This window comes from Bos mutus, chromosome 21 (genome assembly GCF_027580195.1).
Source record: "Bos mutus isolate GX-2022 chromosome 21, NWIPB_WYAK_1.1, whole genome shotgun sequence".
Lineage (NCBI taxonomy): Eukaryota > Metazoa > Chordata > Mammalia > Artiodactyla > Bovidae > Bos > Bos mutus.
Genome location: NC_091637.1, coordinates 6,026,223 through 6,045,935, shown reverse-complemented (window position 1 = coordinate 6,045,935; position 19,713 = coordinate 6,026,223). Strand labels below are relative to the sequence as shown.

At 47.7% G+C, this 19,713-nt stretch overlaps 1 protein-coding gene across 4 annotated transcripts in view; it reads right to left on the bottom strand.

The window, feature by feature from the left end:
• The window catches only part of ADAMTS17 (ADAM metallopeptidase with thrombospondin type 1 motif 17), a 406,417-nt gene that overhangs the window by 18,849 nt on the left and 367,855 nt on the right, over nt 1-19,713 (bottom strand). For all 4 annotated transcript variants that reach the window (XM_070358154.1, XM_070358156.1, XM_070358155.1 and 1 more), the window contains 2 exons: nt 3,869-4,073; nt 366-518 (listed from right to left, as the gene is read on the bottom strand). In XM_070358154.1, coding sequence (XP_070214255.1) covers nt 366-518; nt 3,869-4,073 — 358 coding nt within the window. The remainder of the gene's footprint in view (nt 1-365; nt 519-3,868; nt 4,074-19,713) is intronic.

Below are 19,713 nucleotides of genomic sequence, written 5' to 3'. Positions count from 1 at the left end.
TCTGTCCGCCCACAGAACCTCTGTGTCTGCCTGGGGACAGACTCCCAACCGCTGAGGAGGTTCTCTCAATGGCTGGTGACCAAACCCACTACAGGATGCATGGGTCCCCTTGGCACTCTTTCCTGTTTTGGGGGTTCTCAGGGCCCTTCTAAGTGGACCCCATATGGGGTCACCAGCAGGTGTGGAGTTGGGAGAGAAAGTGAATTCAGCTGGTGAGACTGGGACCATCTGGTTGAACTGGGGCCCACGGTGAGAGGGCTGAGCCCCCTGAGGCACCTCCGCTTCCTGGGCAGGATGTGAGAGGGCTGAGCCCCTGAGGCGCCTCCGCTTCCTGGGCAGGATGGGCGCGCAGGCACCATACTCACCTTGGACCAGCTCCCAGTTTTCCACTCGTAGCAGCCGGAGTAGTCCTCACAGGGCTCCTCGGCTCTCGGCCTAGTGGACGCATCGCATTTTCCTTGGGAGTTGGTGCATGTCACAGTCCGTTTCTGTGTGCCTTTGCCACAGCTGGCAGAACACTGCAAGACACCACTCGGAGACTGAATCCAGTCCAATCCAGTCAGGTCTATCCACACCTCTTAAGTGCCTACCAGGTACCAGCCCCAGCACTGAGGATGCAAGGATGAGGATGCTATTTTTCTGTCCTCGAAAAGCTCCTGGCCTTTTTGAGTCTTATGCACATGGTCCCACCCGGTTCCTCCCAGCTGGCCTCCAGGTCCTGTGCTTGGCCTGAGCCACTCTGGAGCAAAGGCACCAGTTCAGGGTTGGCGGCGGGGAGGAGATGGAGAGCAAAGCCCCAAGTGACTCTCACAGAAGGTGCCTGGCAAGCCCCTGGGTTTCATGTGAACGCCAAGAATGGTAACAGGGTAATGTTCCCTGTGCTATTTTACTTCCTGGGAAACACAGGAAGAGATGGTGTGGGCAGGGGACCCAGAGGAGTGATGCGTGAATCCTCAGTTTCCCACACCCCTAGGCAGCAAGATCCATGGAAACATGGACAGAGCTGGGGAGGTGACAAGGCACAGAGGAGGCAGACCTGGGGGGTGGTCTGGAGCCCAGTTGGGAAGTTCCCAGCCCTACTCTCTGGGCTGGAGATCAGCTGATGCCTGGCTGACACGAGTGAGTTCTTACCCATCTCAAAACAAAGCACGAGGGAACTCAAATCCTGGCTCTGTAACTACCTGGAGGGGTGGGAGGGGTGGGAGGTCGGGGGAGGTTAAAGAGGGAGAGACACATGTATACCCGCAGCTGACTCACGTGGACGGACGCCAGAGGCCAACGCAATATTGTGAAGCAATTTTCCTTCAGTTAAAAATAAACGAGTTTGGGGAAGAAAAAAACAAAGCACGAGGAGGAGAGGACCCTTGATCCTGGGAGACATAACTGACTTGATCAGCAAGCAGAGGTGACCTGGTTGGGGAACCTGGGGAGCCCACCCTTTGGTTCGTCGTGTGGGGAAGCCCAGTCCCCACCATGGAGACAAAAATACAGCCTGCAGAGATGGTGGGCTGAAGGCAGGGTTCTGTCCAATGCACAGACATGAAGAGACCCGGGAGATCCAGAGGGGACTCCCTCCCAACAGCTGGGTGGGGGGGGTCCCATCAGCCGCAGAAGCACGAGTGGAGCCCCAACAGCTCTAACTTTGGTTCTCACACTTGCGTGATTGACGAAAATATGGGAGGGTACATAGTAATTTTTCTTGAGCTACAACAAACTTGACTTTTCACAAGTTCCACTATGTCCACTGGAAAAATGCACATAAAGGACAAATGTTCTATTTGTTATTAACATTTATCTCAAAATGTTATCTAGTTTGATTTTTCCTATGAATTCAGCCTAGCTCTCCATCTGAAGGTCCTATTCTTGTTTTCTTTATTTACTTTTTTGAGATGAATTTAAACTGGTTTGTTTTAGAAGAAATACACATTTCACAGGTCATTATGGTATCACTGAGGGGCAAGGGGTTGGAAGAGCAATTGCATTTGATCTTGTGTGTGAGTTTTAAAGGGACTTCAAACACTCAACACCCAGCCCACTTCTTGACCAAATCCTGGTCTGGCCCCTTTTGACCAGCAGCCTGTTGGTGGGAAAGCCTTTAGGGAGGGCACTGCTGCAGGCTGGGTCCTGCAAGGGACCTGGGAGGGCAATGTCCAATTTCTCTCTTGGTTTCTGACCCAGGGGTATGAACCAGAAGTCAAAGACAGGAGACAGTTGCTACCTTTTGCTTCCTTTTAATATTTGTTCCTTATTCTGACGAAGTGGGGAAGAAGCTGGGGACTCCTGGTGCCAGTGGGAGCAAGCAAGCCCAGCAATAAAAACTCACCCAGGAGAAATTTAAACCCATTTGTTTCCAGAAGAAGAAGTGTAAGAGGGACTTCCGTATGTGGTAAAGTTGTAGGGATACCAATTTTGTGAGCATCTCAGGGAGGAAAGATTTGATTCTGCATCAAATGTTTATAAAGAAGCATTGTGAGCCTTGGCTGAGGCAGAATTAGACTGATTGGTGTGGATACTATTTCAGGACTAGCATCAGGCAACACACAGATACAGAAACAGAGATGGAGATATTTCTTTAAATCTTGCTCCAACTGTCTCACACTTTCCAAAATAGACCTCTTCAAGACTATAATGATAGTTGATTATGTCAGGCTTGTTTATTTGGTAAGAGGCATTTTTTTCTTTTCCCTGTAAGAGTCCTATAGGTGGAAAATTTATGGTTTTTCTGATTAAAACATAAATCTTATTTGGATTAAGAACCAGGTGATCAAGGCCCTAAGCTCATGGCAAGGGAGACTACACACCTGCCCCTAGCTTTCCAACTACCCTCCCTAAAAGCCCACTGAATGTTAAACTTCTTAACCTAGGTACATGTAAAGAGAAAAAATTAAAAAAAAATTAAACTCTGTCCTTTCCCTAAAATATCCTAAGGGGTAGGCAAAAACCTCTCCTCTTTAAACAGGTACATGTCAGGATCTGCCTAAAAAGTAAATTCAGTCGCCCAAGGGCAGACTTTTCCTTCATTAAAAATGGGCTGAATACTTTCTTATTCAAAATAATTCCAACTGTTTGGCAATAAAAAGAAACTTTAAAAATACTTTCCACACTGAAGAGTGTCTTGGATTTAGCTTTTCTGACTTTCCTAGAACACGTCTGATGGAAGACCTCAGGGAAGCTTGCCCTTTATTCAGCTATTTTATTTGGTTTGTTTGTTTTATAGCCAAACAATCAAAATCATTAATGTAAGTTCACTGCAAAGCCTTGATGGATGATATTACCAAAGATAAAATATTTCCAGGATCAGTCTTCAAAGTTAAAACTTAAAGCTTAATTGACCTCTTTCCAAAATGTTACATGGCATGAGATTTGTGACTCCAACTCACACACCAAAAGCTGTCTCTCCCAGCATCCACCCGCCTCTTGCAAAGGCAGCTCCACCAAGACTGCCGTGGAGCTGAAGGCAAGTCTTTGAAAGCACTTTCTCAACCTAACCACCGTACAGGTCCAGAGTGCGTAAAAGAGATGAAAAGGTATCTATTTGTCTACCCACCTACCTATCTCCTATCCATCCAACTATCCATCCCTCCATCTATATTTACAAGAGAATTCTCACAGAAAACAAACAGTACTGTGATATATATTATAAAAAATACACTATCCATGATTTTTGGGCCATGTTGAAACATCAGATGGAATTTGAGAATATGTGACCCAGAACGCGGCTTTGAGCTGCTCCAGGGTCTGGGTGAGGATATTCCTGCGGATGTGTCACAAACAGCACGGAGGGAAAGGGGCCATTTTGGGGTCCTTGCAGACAAGGCCCCGGGGCCCTGGCGGTCGTCTCAGCCCGGAGGGCAGCCCAGGCACCCACCTGTGACCACTCTGACGCCTCCCAGATGGACAGGCAGTCCTGGCCCTCGCAGCTCTGCACTGGCGACGGCCGGGGCACGGGGCAGTAGAGGGGCCGGGTGGCAACGTGAGTGCCGTTCTGCAGCTGGTACACGCAGGTCACTTCCCGGTGCTGGATGCCCTTCTCACAGGTTGCTGAGCAGGGGCTCCACGGGCCTGCCACCCACCTGCCCGGAGAAAGACAAGACGGTAAGAGGACAAAGGGCCTTCCAGACAGATCGCAGCATCGTGGGCCTGCTGTGGGAGGGAAGAAGGCGGATGCAGCTTTGCAGTTGGGTTTGGAGATAATTCCAGACTATCAGAGCTGTCTGAGTAGAGTGGTTCAGTGGTCTTCTCAGGACAGAAACCTTTCTGACCCCACTCCCCACGTCAGACTGTTACTGTCCCTATGTCTCCATCCTGCTATCTTGGGCCATCTTTGTTCAGGTGTGATGGACACGGCGGGCCACATCCCAGCAGAAGCTCTGGGTGACTCTGTGGCTCGTCTCTCTCTCTTCCTGCTCTCTGCCGTGAGAACAGCAGGTCCAGTACAGGAGCTGCCCCACCGCTGGGCTCTGTCATACACGATGCTGTGGTATGCCACTGGGATTCTGGGGTTGTTCGTCACTGCAGCAAAAGGTGACCGGCACAGCCCTCGGCAGAGGACGCCCTAGCCCCAGCTCAAACACACCAGGCCTCCCTGCTTTCCAAACGGTGGCGGGCCCTTCTGAGTGGGGACTGTCACTCTTGAGGAGGCAACTCGGGATGGCCAAAGTCTCTGGAGAGTGACTAAGCTGCTGAGGCCACCAGCTGAAAGTGCTCAACTATGGCTTTCTCCACCTGCCTAACATTTCAATGATCCCAACTCTGTCAGGTCTCTGCTGGCCTTACGGTGCTGGAAAGGAGCTAGGCAGTTTAAGAATCATGATTTCTCAGGACCCAAACAGGGCTTGGAATGTCCTTTCAGGGACTCTCTGTGCTGTGGTCCCTGGCACGCGTGTGTGCTGAGTCGCCTCCGTCATGTCCGACTCTTTGTGACCCTATGGACTGTAGCCTGCCAGGCTCCTCTGTTCACGGGATTCTCCAGGCAAGAATACTGGAGTGGGTTGCCATTTCCTCCTCCAGGGGATCTTCCCGACCCAGGGATGGAACCCACATCTCCTGCATTGCAGGCGGGTTCTTCACCACGAGCGCCACCTGAAAAGCCCTTGCGAGCCCCCAGTAGTGGCAGTTCCAGGAGCTCACTGCTTGACAAAGTGCACAAAGTGCCGCCTGGAGGGTCAGGGCTGATAACCACTCAGTTCTCACAACAGTCAGACCCAGATCCCACCTGATGAGGCCATCCCCCTTGGAAACATCTAGGTGCTGGTGATGAGGCAGAGAACGAAACAAAGCCTGCCTCTGAATCTTGGGGACAGAAAGTAAACCGGTGAGCAATATACAACAGAATCCAACGTACTGTAATAGAGCGCATGAAAGCTGATTGAAGGTGAGTGTTAGCTGCTCAGTTATGTTGGACTCTTTGCGACCCATGGACTGTAGCCTGCCATATAACATGTTCTATATCACAGACACAGAGAGAATGTGCCACGCCGTAATAAGTGCTTCAGAGGAAAGCAAAGCTGCATGGGGTGGACGGGGCGAGGCGAGGGTTAGCACTATTTTATCCAAGGTGGGGCATGGTCTGCCATGGACAGCGCTTGGGAGGAAGTGAGGCAGGAGCCCCGTGCTTTTTGGGAGAAGATGTCGGCAGAGCACACAGCAGGTGCAAAGGCCCTGGAGGCGGCGTGTGTTGGCAGGGCCGAGGGCAGCCGGGAGCAAGCGTGGCCGGGGAGGGGGTGAGCAGGAGAGGGCAGGACCCGAGAGGCCGCAGCGGGAGGTCACGCAGGGCCTGGCGGGCTGCTGCCTCCTGCTTCAATAAGATGCAGTCTGGGGGCTTTAGCGAGAAGAGGGCACGCCCCTCCAGGGCCGCCCTGGCTCTGCGCGGCGGCGAGCCTACAGTGGGTGGAGGCTTTAGGGAGGGCAGGGAGGAGGCCACTGCAGTGGTCCAGGTGGGAGCAAAGGGTGGCCTGGACCAGCTGGGGCGCTGGGGGGTGGTGGGCTAAGTTTTGAGAAGATGGGGCTACCCAGTTCCATCCTGACATGACTCCTCCTCATCCCTTAGGGCAAGCTCAGGCCACCTCATCTAGAGCTCATTCCAGACCCCTTGGCAGAGCTCACCACTCTGTCCTTCGTGGCCCAGGGACTAACTGCAGTGACGCTCCTCTCATCAGACCCCTTGCTTATGCTACGAAGATGGAGATGCAGTGCCAGCCTTGGGGGCGAGGACAAGCAGCACACCGCCTGCAGACTGCTTCTGGCAGTGCCTGGCACACTGCCGTATAGTGGAACTGGTATTGTTGTTATTCTGTGTCTCCTTGGTGGGAGATGAAGACTTTGCAGGTGGCACGCAGCCTTGCTTCCATTTCAGTGCCTGACAACTGCTTGAACACTTCTGAAAGACGTGAACCAACTCCTACCCATTTCTCCTAGTCCTGGTCTTTAGAGTATAAGAATTCCCTCTCAAGTATCTGAAGATAGGTCTTTGGTTCCCCTTTTAAGTTTTCTCTTCTCTTGATCAGAATAATGTACAGATTCTCAATCCGTTGTAAGTCTCAAATCAGTCACTGCTGTTCTTAAAATGGATTGATATGTCACAAATAGGATGGTCCAGATGTGACCTGAAAGTGGCGAGAGAATGTGCTGGTTTTCTCTTTAAGTGGGGACTTGCTTTCATGAATGCTCCCCAACTCTGCGCCATTTCCTTTCTTTCTTAAAGCAACCAACTACACTGACCTCTGCTAGCATCTATTATGTTTTTCTCTCAAGAACTGACTCTCAGCCAAATCTCCTTCGTCCTGACCTTTTGCAATTAACTTTGCAAATGTAAGTGTTAGGTTTTAGGTGGAGGCCTAGGTTTTAGGTTGAGGTCAGGCTGTTGTGCTGACCTGTGAAATGGCCTAGAATCCTGCTGCTGCCTTTTGTATTTGCTGTGCTTCCCAGGGCTGAGCCCAGAAGCACAGCACATCCCCACTGTGGGATACTCATGGGATACGCAAACACTGCCATGGCATACTCATGGGGCTATCATTGCCTCCGCATGCATGCCACTGCCATGGGTGCCAGCTTCTCCACTTCTGGGCACACAATCAGAGCATGTGCTCTAGGGAATGTGGGTACCAACTCTGTTCACACAAAGGTCACATCCAGGACACAGGGACAGGAGACAGGGAACTGCTGGCAGGGCTCAGCAGTCCTGCCTTGGGGGCTCCTCCCAGCCCACCACTGGCTAGAAAAGTCAGGTCTGTGGGGGTCAGATTCCCGTAGAGCTTGGAGGGACTGCCAGCCCCCTAGGTCCTCCTCTCCTTTACCTCTCGTGTCTGCTGTGTGCTGTGCTTAGTCGCTCAGTCATGTGACCCCATGGACTCCTGCCAGACTCCTCTGTCCATGGGGATTCTCCAGGCAAGAATACTGGAGTGGGTCGCCATGCCCTCCTCCAGGGGATCTTTGCACCCAGGAATCGAACCCAGGTCAGTGTTTGATCGGATTCTTTACCATCTGAGCCACCGGAAGCTGGTACTTTTCAAAAGGCTGACAGGATGGAAAAGAGCTCACGTACCCTTGTCTTCTTTCCAGAAGAATCCTCAGATCCATCCCTGCCTGAAACACGTGCCGAGCCACCGACAGGAGGGCTCTGTGTCGTAGGCACACCTGCTAAAGGTTATTGGAACTATTTTTCAGCTGGACCTTCTTGCTCCTGAACTTAAGAAACACCTCGGTGAGGAATGGGGATGAAAAGTGGCCTCCCGAAGACTTTGCTTTCGGTGACAGAAAGAAACCACTTCCGCTGAAGGGCCTCGGCTGCATGAAGCCCATGTGGGACAGGAGATGACATCAAACGCCTGGACATCACAGTCAAGTACCATCGATTCCAAGTCTACTAACTTGAGAAGGGCCAACAGTTCCACACAACAATGTGTACTACAATTACAATGCAAACGTGAGCTTTCTTCACTCATATCCTCTAAAAATCTTAACAGCGACATTCATTAGCTGAGTTTGAGTTAGTAGTTCTTCTTAAAAGCAATAAAACTGTAATTCTTGATGAAGCCACCATAATACTTCCATCATTCAGGTCCCTCCCCCCTTCCCACAGGGTCAGGTCAGCCTCTCCTGTCCAGCTGACACAGACGCACCTCCTTTGTATGTGTGCCAAGTTCAATCATTCTAATCAGGTAGTTTTCCGCCTTTATCTGTGGTTTCACTTTCCCCAGTTTACTAGCAGCCAACTGCAATCTGAAGACATTAAGTGGGAAATTCCAGAAATAAACAATTCATAAGTTTAAACTGTGCTCTGTTCTGAGCAGTGGGATGAAATCTCCCACCATCCCAATCAGTCCCACCCGGGATGGGACCCATGCCTTTGCCCAGCTTATCCACACTGTATAGGCTCCCTGCCGCTTAGTACAGGAAATACACAGTATGTAAATACCTGCAGGGTTCAGTACTATCCTGGGTTTCGGGCATCTACTGGGGGGGCTTGGGGTGTATGGCCCATGGATGAGGGGGGACTACTAGCTTTTGGACAGCGCTGTCACTACCTGACACCCTGTTTTTGTTTTTGTTTTTTTTTTAACTGCTGTCGCAAACTGCTATAAACTTAAGGGCACAAAAAAATACAGACTGATTATCTTTCACTTCTGGAGGCAGAAAAACTAACGTGGATCTCAAGGGGCTAAAATCAAGGTGCTGCACGGCTGGTTCCTTCTGGAGACTCGAGGAAGACTCTGCTTCCTTGTCTTTCCTAGCTTCTATACACTGCCCTGAGTCCCTGGCTGGTGGCACCTTCTTCTGTCTTCAAAACCAGTAAATCAAGAAGAACTCTTCTCGCACTATATCACTCCAACCTTCTCTTCTGCTTCCCTCTTCTGGTTTAGGACCCTTGCAATTATACTGGACCCACTCAGATAATTCAGGAAAAACCAGATGACTAGAAACCTGTATTAATTTCCTAGAGCTGCTGCGAAGAAGTACCACAAGCTGAGTGGCTTAAAACAGTTCAGTTCAGTTGCTCAGTGGTGTCTGACTCTTTGCAACCCCATGGACTGCAGCACACCAGGCTTCCCTGTCCATCACCAACTCTGGGAGCTTGCTCAAACTCATGTCCATTGAGTTGGTGATGCCATCCAACCATCTCTTCCTCTGTCATCCCCTTCTCCTCCTGCCTTCTATCTTTCCCACCATCAGGGTCTTTTCCAATGAATCAGTTCTTCTCATCAGGAAGCCAAAGTATGGGAACTTCAGCTTCAGCATCAGTCCTCCCAATGAATATTCAGGACTGATTTCCTTTAGGATGGACTGGTTGGAGCTCCTTGCAGTCCAAGGGACTCTCAAGAGTCTTCTCCAACATCACAGTTCAAAAGCATAAATTCTTCGGTGCTCAGCTTTCTTTATAGTTCAACTCTCACATCCATACATGACTACTGGAAAAACCATAGCTTTGACTAGATGAATCTTTGTCACCAAAGTAATGTCTCTGTTTTTTAATATGCTGTCTAGGTTTGTCATAGCTTTTCTTCCAAGGAGCAAGCGTGGCTGCAGTCACCATCTGCGATGATTTTGGAGCCCCCCCAAATAAAGTCTCTCACTATTCCCATTGTTTTCCCATCTATTTGCCATGAAGTGATGAGCCCAGATGCCATGATCTTTGTTTTCTGAATGTTGAGTTTTAAGCCAGCTTTTTCACTCTCCCCTTTAACTTTCATCAAGAGGTTCTTTAGTTCCTCTTTGTTTTCTGCCATAAGGGTGGTGTCATCTGCCTATCTGCGGTTATTGATATGTCTCCTGGCAATGTTGATTCCAGCTTGTGCTTCATCTAGCCTGGCATTTCTCATGATATATTCTGCATATAAGTTAAATAAACAGGGTGACAATATACACCGTTGACGTAGTCCTTTCCCAATTTGGAACCAGTCTGTTGTTCCATGTCCAGTTCTAACTTTTGCTTCTTGACCTGCATACAGATTTCGCAGGAGGCAGGTATGGTGGTCTGGCATTCCCATCTCTTTATGTCTGGCATTCCCAAACTCTTCCACAGTTTGTTGTGATCCACACAGTCAAAGACTTTGGCATAGTCAGTGAAGCAGAAATAGATGTTTTTCTGGAACTCTCTTGCTTTTTCTATGATCCAATGAATGTTGGAAATTTGATCTCTGGTTCCTCTGCCTTTTCTAAATCCAGCTTGAACATCTGGAAGTTCTTGGTTCATGTACTGTTGAAGCCTTGCTTGGAGAATTTTGAGCATTTCTTTGCTAGTGTGTGAGATGACTGCAATTGTGTGGTAGTTTGAACATTCTTTGGCATTGTCTTTCTTTAGGATTGGAATGAAAACTGACCTTTTCTAGTCCTGTGGTCACTGCAGACAGAATGAAAATCCCAAGTACAAAACACTAACCAAAATGACCACATGGACCACAGCCTTGTCTAACTCAAGGAAACTATGAGCCACACCATGTAGGGCCACCCAAAATAGATGGATCAAAGTGGAGAGTTCTGACAAAAACATAGTCCACTGGAGAAGGGAATGGCAAACCACTTCGGTATTCTTGCCTCGAGAATCCTATGAACAGTATGAAAAGGCAAAAAGACAGGACACTGAAAAATGAACACCCCAGGTTGGTAGGTACCCAATATGCTACTGAAGAAGAGTGGAGATATAACTCCAGAAAGAATGAAGAGATGGAGCCAAAGTGAAAACAATGTCCAGTTATGGATGTGACTGGTGATGGAAGTAAAGTCTGATGCTGTGAAGAACACTATTGCATAGGAACCTGGAATGTTAGGTCCATGAATCAAGGCAAATTAGAAGTGGTCAAACAGGAGATGGCAAAGAGTGAACATTGACATTTTAGGAATCAGTGAACAAAAATGGACTGGAATGGGCGAATTTAACTCAGATGACCATTGTATCTACTGTGGGCAAGAATCCCTTAAAAAAATGGAGTAACCCTCATAGTCAACAAAAGAGTCCAAAATGCAGTACTTGGGTGCAATCTTAAAAATGACAGAATGATCTCTGTTCGTTTCCAAGGCAGACCATTCAATATCACAGTCATCCAAGTCTATGCTCCAACCACTAATGCCAAAGAAGCTGAAGCTGAATGGTTAAATGAACCTACAAGACCTTCCAGAACTAACGCCAAAAAAAGATGTCCTTTTCATCATAGGGGACTGGAATGCAAAACTAGGAAGTCAAGAGATACCTGGAGTAACAGGCAAGTTTGGCCTTGGAGTACAAAATGAACCAGGGCAAAGGCTAATAGAGTTTTGCCAACAGAATGCACTGGTCATAGTAAACACCCTCTTCTAACAACACAAGAGAAGACTCTACACGTGGACATCACCAGATGGTCAATACAGAAATCAGACTGATTATATTCTTTGCAGCCAAAATGGAGATGCTCTATACAGTCAAGCAAAAACAGGACGGGGAGCTGACTGTGGCTCAGATCATTAAATTCAGACTTAAATTGAAGAAATTAGGGAAAACCACTAGACCATTCAAGTATGACCTAAATCAAATCCCTTACAATTATACAGTGGAAGTGACAAAAATAAATTCAAGGGATTAGATTTGATAGACAGAGTGCCTCAAAAACTATGGATTGAGGTTCATGACATTGTACAGAAAGCAGTGATCAAGGCCATTCCCAAGAAAAAGAAATGCAAAAAGGCAAAATGATTGTCTGAAGAGGCCTTACAAATAGCTGAGAAAAGAAGAGAAGTGAAATGCAAAGGAGAAAAGGAAAGATACATCCATCTGAATGTAGAGTTCTAAAGAGAAGCACAGAGAGATAAGAAAGCCTTCCTAAGTCATCAACACAAAGGAATAGAGGACAGCTATAGAAAGGGCAAGACTAGAGATCTTCTTCAAGAAAATTAGAGATACCAAGGGAACATTTCATGCAAAGATGGGCTCAATAAAGGACAGAAACAGTATGGACCTAACAGAAGCGGAAGATATTAAGAAGAGGTGGCAAGAATACACAGAAGAACTACACAAAAAAAGATCTTCATGACCGAGATAACCATGATGGTGTGATCACTCACCTAGAGCCAGACATCCTGGAATGTGAAGTCAAGTGGGCCTTAGAAAGCATCACTATGAACAAAGCTAGTGGAGGTGATGGAATTCCAGCTGAGCTATTTCAAATACTAAAAGATGATGCTATGAAAGTGCTGCACTCAATATGCCGACAAATTTGGAAAACTCAGCAGTGGCCACAGGACTGGAAAAGTTCAGTTTTCATTCCAATCCCAAAGAAGGGCTTAAAACAACAAGAATTTATTCTCTTACAGCTCTGGTGGCTGGAAGTAAAAAAATTAAAGTGATGGCAGGGTGGTTTCCTTCTGAGGACTCTGAGGAGTCTGTTCCATGTCTGTCTCCCAGGTTCTGGTAACTTTATTTGGGGGAGACCTATAACAACCTAATTCCACCTGCAGCCCTAACTTTCCTTTGACATGTAACCTAATATTTTCATGAGTTCCAGGGATTAGGATGCAGACATCTTTGATGGTCAGTATTTTAAGTATACATCACATTAATAGTTCTGAGAAATTTTATCTTCTATTCAAAATTCAGTTTGTATTCAAGTCTTTATTTAAGACTTAAACTAGGTAAAGATCTCATGCAATCTGCTGAAATGTGACTGTCTCACAAAGAAACAATGGCATCTTTAGGATCACATTCTACTAACACAGTTATTTTAGGTTGACTAGAAAGTGAATCTCCAACACAGATAACCAAAAAGAACACATTTGTGGGTCATTCATTTTCAGCAACTTCAAACTGTGAAAAAAGTGTGAGCTGTTCTTTTTCAACATAACAAGTGTTTAAGATAGCAAGTGGTTTGCCTGTGGGGTCAGTTTTATCCATCTCCAAAATGGGTCAGCAGTAAGGATCTGGCATTGGCACCTAGTCTGTGCCTGTCTCTGAGCCAGGAAAGTTCTTTACAATAAGTAAATTAATCGAGGTAAGGCACCTGTATGTGATTGCCTGAGCATCTGTTGTAGAGACATGCAAATTCCCAACACAGAATCAAATATCCCACAGGGAAAATACCACACACAGCATAAAAAGAAGGATGTGAAACAGCCCGGAAGCTCCAGGAAGCTGCAGGGAGGTTAAAGAGATTTTGGCTACTGGGATGGCTCCTTTGTCCAGCCTCATCAACTTCATGCCAAGCCCTGAACCAAGGGCCCGGGCACTCAGCTCAGCAGCCCCACCTTCACAAAGCTCGGTCAAGCGTGTGGTCCTTGGGGGAGAGGGAAACATAAAAACAGGCAATGTCATCACTGTCTGATAAGTGCAGTGGATGAAATGGAGCTTGAGCTGGGTCATGAAGGTCAAGGTGAAGTTGGTCAAGCAAAGAAACAGGGCTCAGGGCTCTGAGAGCGAGCACCTACCCATGAAATGTTGAGGAGCAACTGTGAGTTTGGGATGACCAATCCTAAAGGATACTTCAGGGTGGGCAGGAGGAAAGCTGCCTTGGGGGTCTCCGGTGATCGTGTACCCTGGGGCAAGATGATGGGTTTCACCAAGGCAGCAGAGAAATGGAAAACAGGCACGCTGATACAAGCCTATGAAAGGGTGGAGTTGACAGGGCTGTGGGTACATGGGGTCATGGAGAGAAAGAAGGCAAGAGTTAAGCTCAGGATTCTAACTGGTCCAGAGGATGCTGGTGGTGCCTCCACTGCGAGGGAAGAACACAGGGAGGGGAGTTGACCTGGGGGTGGAAGGGGGGTATTACTTTCAGGTGGCCGCTAGGCCACTCGGTGGTGCTGGGAAGGGTCTGCAGGTGCAGTTCTGGAGGTCAAGGGTGCCACCTGATGGGAGACACAGGGTTGGAAGTCAAAAGCAATAAAGTCCTGGTAGACAGCAAGGGTAAGAACGACTAACGACTCATCCGGGGAGCTTATACTGGAGGACAGGGGGCAGGGCTTGGGGAGTGCAAGCACCTGGGGTTGGACTCAGTCATGGGGGTGGGAGGAGAGGTGATGAGAAAGGCCGGTGAGGGCAAGTGGACAGTGCAAGAGGCACCAAGAAGGGCTGGGCTGGATGAGGCTGAAGAGCGTCTCTGGATTTAGCCAGGAGGCAGCGAAGCTGATGGGGGGGAGGACTGGGGAGACCAGTCACCAGCGCTGTAAGTGCAGAATGGATGAGGGTGAAGAGGAGATGCTGGCACTTTTAGCAGATTTGGTTTGATGCCTACAAAGTGGGATCCACAAACCCTCAATGCTGGGGTGACACTCCACCTTTGGAAACTAGACCTAGAGGTCAGCAAGATGTGCCATGACTTGGGAGCCTCCGGTCAAGCAAGCTGCATGCGGGCGAGAAGGTGAGTGAGGATGTGAGAAGGGGATGCTGAGAACGGCCGAGGGCGGCAAGCAGTGGCTCCTAGAGCCACCTGTCTGGACCCGTGGGCCACCCTGCCCACTGGCAGTGCCTCCTGGAAAGTCATCTGGGCCAAGTGGCAGACCAGATGACCTGTTGGAGACCTGGGCCGTGTCTGAGAAGCTGGAGGCCAGCTGGGGAGGGAAGCCAGGGGCCTGGTGTGGACAGCACCGTGAGGGGAAGACTTGGCCACAATCATACAGACTGTGTAGCCTACCAGGCTCCTCTGTCCACAGGACTTCCCAGATACGAATGTGCTGTACTTAGTTGCTCAGTCACGTCCGACTCTTTGGACCCCACGCACTGTACGGTCCATGGAATTCTCCAGGTCAGAATAGTGCAGTGGGTAGCCTTTCCCTTCTCCAGGGGATCTTCCCAACCCAGGGATCGAACCCAGATATCCCGCACTGCAGCTGGATTCTTTACCATCTGACCTACCAGGGAAGTCCAAGAATACTGGAATGAGTAGCCTATCCCTTCTCCAGGGGATCTTCCTGACCCAGGAATTGAACCAGGGTCTCCTGAATTGCAGGCAGATTCTTTGTCACAGAGCCACCCGGGAAGCCCTGCCCAGGACTTTTTCACTGCCATCTTGCCTTTGACCCACCAGAATTCCCAGAGGAAGGCGGCTCAGGGCCTGCTGGGTTTGCTTCACAGATGGAGGAACTGACTCAGAGAGACAGCAACACTGGCCCAAAGCCCACCAGCTATTAAGTGGGTGAGCCCTCTGTGCCCCGACCCAGGGACTTCCTTTTTGTATTTACACACTCATGCTCTGGTTAGGGGACACCTGACCGATTTCATCAGGATGCCCCAAGGGTGAAAGATGCCCACTTACTAGAGCCAGACATTCTCAAAGTCTCTGCAGGTCGCGTTCAGGATCCTGGGATCAGACGGGCCTGGCCTTGAGTATTCCTTCCATCAGCTTGCCAGCTGTGTGACCTTGGACAAGTCAGTACTCAAGCCTCTGCCAGGAGGTCAGCTCAGGCCTGGCGCTCTGTGGGCCTGATAAATATCAGCTGTTATTGCTGCTATAACTATTATTCTCAGTCTAGACATCTGTCTTATTCAGAGGAACTGCTGTTCCTCAAAGCCCTCTGGAATGGCTCGTCTATATGGGCATTTGGAACCAGAACAAATTCATTTGAATTTTTAGAAAATTTTCAATAAATCTGTATGATTCAGATGATAGGAATATGAAGAACCTGCTTGAGTGCTGAGTCCTGTAACTTGGTGTGCGTTTTCTCCCCGCTCTGAGCCCCTGGCTCTCATCCATAAAGCAGGACTGGATGCTGACCTCACAGCAGGTAAAGGCCCCAGGGGGATGCCCACGGGGGAGCCCCAGGGACGGACATCTTCCTTTCCCCCTGGGGCAGGGCTGCCGCACGCGGGGCTGTGAGTGTCCGGCCGAGGTCAGGCCAGCAGAGCTCTGCCTTCCGCGGATGACAGGGCTCTCCCAGGACACTCGGGCTGTGCTCACCACGTGCGCCGCCGGCCTGGGCTGAGCAGACGTGGCAGAGGCCGCTGGCCCGGAGCCGGACCTCCCGGGCCTCGTCCCAGAAACACCACGGAGGACGCAGCAGCGGCAGACGCCGCGTCCGCCCGGGTCGCTCTCACAGCTCAGGGCCGGCTGCAGCCAGCAGCTCTGTTATGAGAACAATCAAAACACGCCTTTAACATGTGCCGTTTAAAGTCCCCGAAGATACGTGGCTGCTTTTATTGAGCAGATGTCCGTGAGAGGAGCGGGGCGGGGAGGCACGACCAGGACTTAACGGGCTGGGCTGCGAGGTTCTCCCAGGGGACGGAGGGGGACACCTCACAGCTGCACACGAAGTTTCAACGCAACATTTCTCCATTTAAAACTTGAGAATTATGGGTTCTCGTATACATTTCCTTGAAAAGGAATATTATCCACATATTTGTTTTTTTCCAGGAGGAAATGAGAGCCTGCAGTGCGTGATTGGGAGAGAATACATGGGCCTGTGCACGTGAGCTTCTGCTACAGGACATTAGTCCCCCTCTGAAAACCAAGCTGGGTCAGTCTGAGAACTTGCCAGGCTTCCCTGAAAAGGTTCTTGAGTCAGTGTGGTTAGTTCTCACGTGCCAGGGAAAGGAAGAGGAAGGAAGGAGGAAGAGAGGGGGAGGGTGGAAGGGGCAGGGAAGCGGGGGAGGCAGGGGGCAGGGAAGGTGGGGGAGGGAGGGGGCAGGGAAGGGAGAAGGAGGCAGGGAAGGGGGCAGGGAGCCAGGGAGGGAGGGAGCCGCGGAGGGAGGGAGGGGGCAGGGAAGGAAAGCTTTGCTAAAATACAACTTAAGGGAATATGTTTCAGGAGTGGTTTCTCTAGATATTGCACCAGCTAACCATTTTGGGAGCTTCCTATGTACTAGGCAATGTTCTGAGCACTTAACATGATTCGAAGTATTTGATCCCTGTAACAATCCTTCAGAGAGCCATTCTACAGATGAGGAAATCAAGGCACAGAGCGCTTAAGTGGCTTGCCCAAGGTCATACATTAGCAAGCAGAAGCATGATTTTAACAGTTCCATTGAGACCTAATTCACATACTCTACAATTCATCCATATAAAGAGAACAATAATATTCTGAGTTGTGAAATAACCACCACAATCAATTTAGCATATTTTCATTACCCTCCAAAGAGACTCTACAACTCTTAGCTGTCATCTCCCAGTAGATCCCCCCTCCCACCCCTCTAAGCCCTAAGCAATCCCTAACCTACTTTTCGTCTCTATAGACTTGCCTCTTCTGGACATTTCATATAAATGGACACATAACATGTGGTTCTTTGTGCCTGGATTCTTTCACTGAGCATGATGTTTCCAAGGCTCATCCACATGATAGCACCTATCAGTATTTCATTCCCTTTTGTTACTGAATAATATTTGATTGTATGGATATGCCATATTTATTTATCAGTTCATCAGTTGAGGGACATTTGGGTTATTTCCACATTTCAACTATTACGAATAATGCTACAGTGAACGTCAGTGGATAGTTTTTGTATGGACATGTGTTCTCATTTCTTTTGACTATATACCAAGGAGTGGAACTGCTGGATCATATGCTAACTCTATGTTTAACAATTTGAGAAATTCCAGACTGTTTCCAAAGCAGCTCCACCGTTTTGCATTTCTATAGTAGCAAATGAAAATCTAAATTCTCCACACTAACATTTGTGTGTGTGTGTTGCTCAGTCATGTCCGACTCTCTGCGTAGCCCACTGGGCTTCTCTGTCCATGGGATTCTCCAGGCAAGAATACTGGAGTGGGTTGCCATTTCCTTCTCCAGGGGATCTTCCCCACCTGGGAATCAAACCTAGGTCTCCTTCATTCCAGGAAGATTTTTTTTTACCATCTGAGCCACCAGGGGAGCTACAGTCCCATAAATTTTTGCTATTATCTCTCATTTTGATTACAGCCATGTTAGTGGGTGTGAAGTGGTATCCCATTGTGTTTTCATGTACTGTGGTAAAATATGTACAAAATTGACCATTTTTAACACTTTGCAGCGTACAGTTCAGTAGTATTAAATACATTCACATTGTTGTGCAACCCTCACCATTATCTCAAAACTTTTCATCTTCCCAACCTGAATTAATTAGATTCAATAAACAATAACCTCTTCTTCCCCTCTCCCCCAGCCCCCATCATCAAACTTTCCGTCTCTATGACTGTCTGCTCAGGTGCCTCATATAAGTGGATCCATACAGTGTTTGTTCTTCCGTAACCGTCTTATTTCACCAAGTATAATGTCCTCAAGGCTCATCCATGTTGCAGCATCTGTCAGAACTTCCTTCCTTTTGGAGGGTGAATAGCATTTCACTGTACATGTGTAACACGTTTCATTTGTCTGTTTGTCCAGAGAGGAACACTTGTACTGCTTCCACCCTCTGACTATTGTGAATAATGATGCTATGAAGCTAGCTGTACAGATTTCTGTTAGAGTTCCTTTTTTAAAAATTCTTTTGGGTATATAATTTTGGGTATGTAATTCTTTTAATTCTTTTGGGTGGACTTGCTGGATCATATGGTAATTCTGTGTTTAAGTTTTTAAGGAATCACTGTACTGTTTCCCACAGTGGATGCGCCATCTGACATTTCAATCAACAGTGTAGAGGGTTCCAATTTCCCCATATCCTCTCCAACACTGATTTGCTGTGTGTGTATATATATATATATATATGTCTGGCTTATATATATAAGCTAGCTACATGGGTACAAAGTGGTCCTCATTGTGGTTTGATTGACATTTCCCTAATGATTAGTGATAATGAGCATTTTTTCAAGTACTTACTAGCCATGTGTGTATCTCCTTTGGAGAAATGAGTGAACATTTTCTTTGCCTATTTCTTAATTGGGTACCATTTGTTGTTTAGTTATAGGAGTTCTTTAGATATTCTGGATATTACTTCTTTATTAAATATATGACTTGCAAATATTTTCTCCCATGGTTTGGGTTGCCTTTTCACTTTGTTGATGATGTTCCTTGATGCTCAGTTTTCAAATTTGATGATGTCCAATTTGTCTATTTTCCCTTCCGTTGCCTATGCTTTTTGTCATATCTAAGAAATCATTACCAATGTATGAAGTTTTTTTCCTATATTTTATTCTAAGAGTTTTAGCTTTAACTCTTATATTTAGGTCTTTGATCCATTTTGAGTTTATTTTTGTATATAGTATAAGGTAAAGATTGCTGGGAGAAATATCAGTAACCTCAGACATGCAGATGTCACCACTCTTATAGCAGAAAGCGAAGAGGAACTGCAGAGACTCTTGATGAAGGTGAAAGAGGAAAGTAAAAAAGCTGGCTTAAAACTCAGCATTCAAAAAATGACAATTGTGGCATCTGGTCCCATCACTTCATGGGAAATAGATGGGGAAACAATGGGAACAGTGACAGACTTTATTTTCTTGTGCTCCAAAATTACTGCAGATGCTGATTGCAACCATGAAATTAAGATGCTTACTCCCTGGAAGAAAACTATGACAAACCTAGATGTCGTATTAAAAAGAAGAAATGTTACTTTGCTGACAAAGGTGCTTATAGTCAAAGCTATGGTTTTTCCAGTAGTCATGGTATGGATGTGAGAGTTGGACCATAAAGAAGGCTGAGCACCGAAGAACTGATGCTTTTGAACTGTAGTGTTGGAGAAGACTCGAGATTCCCTTGGAATGCAAGGGGATCAAACCAGTCAATCCTAAAGGAAAACAGTCCTGAATATTCATTGGAAGGACTGATGCTGAAGCTGAAGTTCCAATACTTTGGACACCTGATGGGAAGAACTGACTCACTGGAAAAGACCCTGATGCTGGGAAAGAT